The 7,500-nt window shown below is 56.1% G+C and overlaps 1 protein-coding gene across 1 annotated transcript in view; it reads right to left on the bottom strand.

Annotated features, from left to right (window-relative positions):
• Positions 1–539: 539 nt before the first annotated feature.
• Positions 540–7,500, bottom strand: part of pip4k2ca (phosphatidylinositol-5-phosphate 4-kinase, type II, gamma a) — a 7,036-nt gene continuing 75 nt past the window's right edge. Inside the window, 10 exon segments of the mRNA XM_080521413.1 lie at positions 540–869; positions 1,457–1,560; positions 1,634–1,901; positions 3,105–3,218; positions 3,489–3,527; positions 3,615–3,761; positions 4,784–4,960; positions 4,963–5,119; positions 5,246–5,343; positions 7,388–7,500. The exon segment at positions 7,388–7,500 is cut by the window's right edge and continues 75 nt beyond it. Coding sequence (XP_080377539.1) covers positions 789–869; positions 1,457–1,560; positions 1,634–1,901; positions 3,105–3,218; positions 3,489–3,527; positions 3,615–3,761; positions 4,784–4,960; positions 4,963–5,119; positions 5,246–5,343; positions 7,388–7,500 — 1,298 coding nt within the window. The 3' untranslated portion in view covers positions 540–788.

Below are 7,500 nucleotides of genomic sequence, written 5' to 3'. Positions count from 1 at the left end.
GAGTACTGTAACGCTGCTGAGTACTATAACTCTACTGAGTACTGTAACTCTGAGTACTGTAACTCTACTGAGTACTGTAACTACTGTAACTCTACTGAGTACTGTAACTCTGAGTACTGTAACTACAGTAACTCTGCTGAGTACTGTAACTCTACTGAGTACTGTAACTACTGTAACTCTACTGAGTACTGTAACTCTGAGTACTGTAACTACAGTAACTCTGCTGAGTACTGTAACTCTACTGAGTACTGTAACTACTGTAACTCTACTGAGTACTGTAACTCTGAGTACTGTAACTCTACTGAGTACTGTAACTACTGTAACTCTACTGAGTACTGTAACTCTACTGAGTACTATTCCGGAGGTGGTCCACTTCAATACCTTGTCATTGGTTGTGTGTGTGACTTCCTGTCTGTGAGTTGTGTTTCCACGGTAACCAGCGTCAGACTGTCTCCCGTCAGGTAAGAAGCCCCGCCCACAAACACCTGGTCCCAGGAGGAATTCACAGTTTCACACTTCAAAAACAAACTGGACTTAAATTAGTTGAGAAATATTTGACTTTATTTTCAGAATATACAATAAAAAAATCTCTCCTGGTAGTTTTTCTTCCTCAACGTGGCCCCGAGGAGTCTGGAGACCCGACGAGGAGCAGCAACATGAGGTCTACACCTCCGTTCCTTCAAAATAAATAAATGCATCAGAAGTAGAACACAGTATTGCTACGACAGAAGGCTGGGCGGGATCCGGACCCGGATCCGGACCCGGACCCGGGGCTTGCGACCAGCCCTTCAAGCAAAAATGTTGGAGATGAAGTCTCGGAATCGTTTGGCGTACTGCTCCGGGTGGACCGTGGAGATCTCGGCGCCGGCCTGACGGAGAACAGAGGCACAACAGTCACACACCCAGTGTCCCCAGGCTCCGCCCCCTTCGAGGAGGCTGCACCAGGCTCCGCCTCTTTCGTGGAGGCGGCAACCGGCTCCGCCTCCCCCGTGGAGGCTGCACCAGGCTCCGCCCCCTTCGTGGAGGCTGCACCAGGCTCCGCCCCCTTTGTGGAGGCTGCACCAGGCTCCGCCCCCTTTGTGGAGGCTGCACCAGGCTCCGCCCCCTTTGTGGAGGCGGCACCAGGCTCCGCCTCCTTCGTGGAGGAGGCTGCACCAGACTCCGCCTCTTTCGTGGAGGCGGCAACCGGCTCCGCCTCCCCCGTGGAGGAGGCACCAGGCTCCGCCCCCTTCGTGGAGGAGGCACCAGGCTCCGCCCCCTTCGTGGAGGCGGCACCAGGCTCCGCCTCCTTCGTGGAGGCGGCAACCGGCTCCGCCTCCCCGTGGAGGCGGCACCAGGGTCCGCCTCCCCCGTGGAGGCGGCACCAGGATCCGCCTCCCCCGTGGAGGCGGCACCAGGATCCGCCTCCCCCGTGGAGGCGGCACCAGGCTCCGCCCCCCACCGAGCAGCTACTCACCCCGTGTTTGACGGTTTTGGCTGCGTGAGCCGCCTTCTTCTTGGTGTCGTACTGCGTGAGGACGTCGATCAGCCCCATGAAGTAGACCTCCCTCTGCGGGGCTCCTGGGGAACGCGAGGAGAAGCCAGCTGAAAGCGCCGGCCGTCCAACCGGAGCCCCCGATCGTCTCCCACTCACCTGAGCAGCTCCCGACGGCGTACACGTCCACGTACGGGTCGAACTCCCCGGGTCCCAGGGGCTTGCAGGACGACATGTAGCCGGCGATGCCCTCCGGAGACGTGCCGTACGAGCCGGCGGCCGCCGCCCCGGGCGCCAGGCCGTTCTCCGCCTCGCCCTCCTCCTCCGCCGGCTCCTCCTCCGCCTCCTCCTCCTCCCGCTCGGCGCGGGCCACGTCGTGGATGCCGAGCAGCAGGCTGTAGTCCATGATCTTCAGCTTCACTAGGAACTGAGAGCACAGCCACGTTAGCGGAGGCAGCGGGGCGTTCAGCATCCACCCACATTCTCATCTGTGTCTTCTTCTGTGGTTTTCAATGTGGACCTGCAGAAGTAACTCCCACTTCAGCAGCACTAATTCCCACTCCAGCAGCAGTAATTCCCACTCCAGCAGCAGTAATTCCCACTTCAGCAGCACTAATTCCCACTCCAGCAGCAGTAATTCCCACTCCAGCAGCAGTAATTCCCACTCCAGCAGCACTAATTCCCACTCCAGCAGCAGTAATTCCCACTCCAGCAGCAGTAATTCCCACTCCAGCAGCAGTAATTCCTACTCCAGCAGCAGTAATTCCCACTCCAGCAGCAGTAATTCCCACTCCAGCCTTCAGCAGCAGCAATTCCCACTTCAAGCCGTAATTCCCACTCCAGCAGCACTAATTCCCACTCCAGCAGCAGTAATTCCTACTCCAGCAGCAGTAATTCCCACTCCAGCCTTCAGCAGCAGCAATTCCCACTTCAAGCCGTAATTCCCACTCCAGCAGCAGTAATTCCCACTCCAGCAGCAGTAATTCCCACTCCAGCAGCACTATTTCCCACTTCAGCAGCAGTAATTCCCACTCCAGCAGCAGTAATTCCCACTCCAGCAGCAGTAATTCCTACTCCAGCAGCAGTAATTCCTACTCCAGCAGCAGTAATTCCCACTATAGCAGCAGTAATTCCCACTCCAGCAGCACTATTTCCCACTTCAGCAGCAGTAATTCCCACTCCAGCAGCACTATTTCCCACTTCAGCAGCAGTAATTCCCACTCCAGCAGCAGTAATTCCCACTCCAGCAGCACTATTTCCCACTTCAGCAGCAGTAATTCCCACTTCAGCAGCAGTAATTCCCACTCCAGCCTTCAGCAGCAGCAATTCCCACTTCAAGCCGTAATTCCCACTCCAGCAGCAGTAATTCCCACTCCAGCAGCAGCTCATAATGATGATCACAATCATGATAACAAAGTAAAAGGTTCCATGTGATCCAGACGGCCAATCAGCAGCCTGCATGCTGATTGGTCCAGCTACTGTCACAGTTTGGTGTCTGCTGCCCCCGTGTGGCCGCGGCGCCTCACCGCCCTACCGCCTCACCGCCCTACCGCCTCACCGCCCTACAGCCTCACCGCCCTACCGCCTCACCGCCCTACCGCCTCACCGCCCTACAGCCTCACCGCCTCACCTCCACGTCTCTGTGGAGTTTCTCCATGAACTTCTCCTTCTGCTCCTCCGTCACGTAAACCTTCTGCATGTTGTTCCTGAAGTCCACGTCCTTGAAGGTGGGGAGCTCTTTTCCCTAGGGGGGGGTGGGGTGGAGCAGCGTGAGAGGAGGCATCGGGGTGGGATGGGGTGGAGGGGGGGATGGGGGGGATGGGGTGGGGTGGGATGGGGTGGAGGGGGAGATGGGGGGGATGGGGTGGGGTGGGATGGGGTGGAGGGGGGGGATGGGGCGGGATGGGGGGGGGGAATGGTGTGGAGGGGGTGGATGGGGCGGGATGGGGTGGGGGGGATGGTGTGGAGGGGGGGGATGGGGCGGGATGGATGGGGCAAGATGCGGTGCTCTTACCCGTTCTTTGTCGCTGGCTTCCCGAGCCACCAGGGAGCCCTGCAGGAACAGAACAGGTCACAGGTCAGTGCCTGTGCTGGTGGGAGGAGCCGGACCAGGTGTCAGAGGGCGGGACTTCCTGCTCACCTTCAGGTCGTACTTCCTGTGCACCACCAGTCTGTGGCTGAACATGTTCCTCATGACGATGAGGTAGGTCTCCTCGCTGTCCACGCTCACCCGGTACATCCCCAGGAACTGAGGCAGCAGCGTGCTGCCGTGGCACTTCACGATGTGCTGCGGAGCCCAGACACAGCGTCAAACTACGGCGCCGCGTCAAACTACGGCGCCGCGTCAAACTACGGCGCCGCGTCAAACTACGGCATCACGTCAAATTATGAAGCCGCGTCCAACTACAGCGCCGCGTCAAAGTACGTCGCCTCATCAAACTATGGCACCGCGTCAAACTACGGCATCACGTCAAACTACGGCGCCGCGTCAAACTACGGCATCACGTCAAATTATGAAGCCGCGTCCAACTACAGCGCCGCGTCAAAGTACGTCGCCGCATCAAAGTACGGCATCACGTCAAACTACGGCATCACGTCAAACTACAGCGGCGCGTCAAACTACGGCATCACGTCAAATTATGAAGCCGCGTCCAACTACAGCGCCGCGTCAAAGTATGTCGCCGCATCAACTACGGCATCACGTCAAACTACGGCATCACGTCAAACTACGGTGCCGCGTCAAAGTACGGCGCCGCGTCAAACTACGGCGCCGCGTCAAACTACGGCATCACAACAAACTACAGCACCACGTCAAACTACGGCGCCACGTCAAATTATGGCACCGCGTCAGACTATGGTGCCGCGTCAAACTACGGCATCACGTCAAACTACGGTGCCGTGTCAAACTACAGTGCCGCGTCAAAGTACGGCGTCGCGTCCAACTACGGCGTCGCGTCCAACTACGGTGTCACGTCCAACTACGGCACTGCGTCAAATCACGGCACCGCGTCAGACTATGGTGCCGCGTCAAACTACGGCATCACGTCAAACTACGGCGCCGTGTCAAACTACGGCGCCGTGTCAAACTACGGCGCCGCGTCAAACTACGGCGCCGCGTCAAACTACGGTGCCGCGTCAAACTACGGTGCCGCGTCAAACTACGGCGCCGCGTCAAACTATGGCGCCGCGTCAAATTACGGCACCGCGTCAGACTACGGCGCTGCGTCAAATTACAACTACAGCGGCATGACAAACTCCTCCCACCGACGCTGGCTTCACCAGTCCCCATGCCGAGTCAGCAGAATGTACCTGGTGATACTCCGACAGGATGTTGTGCATGTCGGCCACGTCCTCGCTGGAGATCTGCTTGACCACCAGCGTTCGGTCGTAGGAGTTGAGGAGCAAACAGTCGCCCTGGTCGTCGGCGCCGCGGGTCGGCGGGCTGCGGGTCAGCGACACCTGTGATTGGACGGCCAGAGCAGCAGGTTACACAGGACCGTCCTCTTGACGGGCAAAGACAGCGAGACGTTGGCGGACACGACGGCCACCTGGTAGTCCAGGTCCTCGATGCCGAAGCGTTCCCTCAGATTCCTGAAGACCTGAGGACAATACTCTTTGAACTTGAAATGTCCCGGCAGGTTTTCTCTGGAACGGAACAAAGATCACCGAGAGATTTCATCACCGACGTCTTTGACATAATCTGGACGTTCAGTTAACGTGACGAATCGTCTGCAGGCCAGATTACTGACCCTTCCTCCTGGAGGCTCTCACCTGTTGAACAGGTGGTTGTTCACTTTGATCTTGGTGTTGGCTTTGAAGTCGTCGGGCAGCAACATGACGGGAACCGGAACCTGGTTCAGGTCGTTGATCTGCACAAAGCAAACCATCAGTCAATATGAAGACAAAGTGCCACCAGGCAGTGGATTCAAACCGAAGCAGGAAGGAGGAAGGAGGAAGCAGGAAGGAGGAAACAGGAAGGAGGAAGCAGGAAGGAGGAAGGAGGAAGGAGGAAGGAGGAAGTCCCGGCTGAATAAAAACCCTCGCTTTCTATTCTGACCGGAACCGAAACACCTGCAGGCTGTACAGGACACTTCCTGCACCGTTCCACTGCAGAACACTGCTGTCACTGGTGTTCCACTGCTGTCACTGTTGTTCCACTGCATAACACTGTTGTTCCACTGCTGTCACTGGTGTTCCACTGCATAACACTGTTGTTCCACTGCTGTCACTGGTGTTCCACTGCATAACACTGCTGTCACTGGTGTTCCACTGCAGAACACTGCTGTCACTGTTGTTCCACTGCTGTCACTGTTGTTCCACTGCATAACACTGCTGTCACTGGTGTTCCACTGCATAACACTGCTGTCACTGTTGTTCCACTGCTGTCACTGTTGTTCCACTGCATAACACTGTTGTTCCACTGCTGTCACTGGTGTTCCACTGCAGAACACTGCTGTCACTGTTGTTCCACTGCTGTCACTGTTGTTCCACTGCATAACACTGCTGTTCCACTGCTGTTCCACTGCATAACACTGCTGTCACTGTTGTTCCACTGCATAACACTGCTGTCACTGTTGTTCCACTGCTGTCACTGTTGTTCCACTGCTGTCACTGTTGTTCCACTGCATAACACTGCTGTCACTGTTGTTCCACTGCTGTCACTGTTGTTCCACTGCTGTCACTGTTGTTCCACTGCATAACACTGCTGTCACTGTTGTTCCACTGCATAACACTGTTGTTTCACTGCTGTCACTGTTGTTCCACTGCTGTCACTGTTGTTCCACTGCATAACACTGCTGTCACTGTTGTTCCACTGCATAACACTGTTGTTCCACTGCTGTCACTGGTGTTCCACTGCATAACACTGTTGTTCCACTGCTGTCACTGTTGTTCCACTGCATAACACTGCTGTCACTGTTGTTCCACTGCTGTCACTGGTGTTCCACTGCAGAACACTGCTGTCACTGTTGTTCCACTGCAGAACACTGCTGTCACTGGTATTCCACTGCATAACACTGCTGTCACTGTTGTTCCACTGCTGTCACTGGTGTTCCACTGCAGAACACTGCTGTCACTGGTATTCCACTGCATAACACTGCTGTCACTGTTGTTCCACTGCTGTCACTGGTATTCCACTGCATAACACTGCTGTCACTGGTATTCCACTGCAGAACACTGCCGTCACTGGTATTCCACTGCATAACACTGCTGTCACTGGTATTCCACTGCATAACACTGCTGTCACTGTTGTTCCACTGCTGTCACTGGTATTCCACTGCATAACACTGCTGTCACTGGTATTCCACTGCAGAACACTGCCGTCAGCTCAGCATTCTTAGTAATAAACAAACGGTGAACTGAAGTATTTAAAGTTGGTGTTTATAATAAAACACAAGGTTCGTTTCACTGAAATGCTTCCTGATTCAGTGAAACACATTTGACATCAAAGTCCCGCGTTATAAACCAGAAACGATGCGACCGTGTGACGAACACCTGGAGCTCCTAGACAACAGACGAGCTCACCTGCAGATCGTTCTACCTGTACAGGAATCCCGCCCAGCGGGGCTGAGAGAGGCGCCGCGGGGCCCTCGGCACCATCTGCACTCGGTGAAATCCGCTGTCAAACGTGTGTTTCGTTTATTTTAAACAGATTAAGATCTACTTTGACGCTCCAGAGAGGCCTTCAATCTGCCTGGTCGCACATTCCTCCGTAACACCTAGCCGGCTGCGGTTAGCTCCGCGACTCGCCCAGCGGGCCGTCGATCCACCGGGATACAAATCTCTCCGTAACACCCAATCAGCTGCGTTCGCTCCGCGCCGCTCGCCCGGCGGGGCCTTCGATCCGCGGGGTCGCGCATTCCTCCGTAACACCTAGCCGGCCGCGGTTAGCGTCGCGGCTCCCTGCCGACTCACCGAGTGGTTGACGCCCCACATGAAGACGCTGAGCACCGGGTCGCTGGCCCGGAACACCTTCACCTTCTGCTGCACGAAGTGCTTCTTCTTCGTCTTGGTCTTGGGCGCCAGAA

This window comes from Blennius ocellaris, assembly GCF_963422515.1.
Source record: "Blennius ocellaris genome assembly, contig: SCAFFOLD_172, whole genome shotgun sequence".
Lineage (NCBI taxonomy): Eukaryota > Metazoa > Chordata > Actinopteri > Blenniiformes > Blenniidae > Blennius > Blennius ocellaris.
This window is presented reverse-complemented; position numbering and strand designations above follow the sequence as displayed.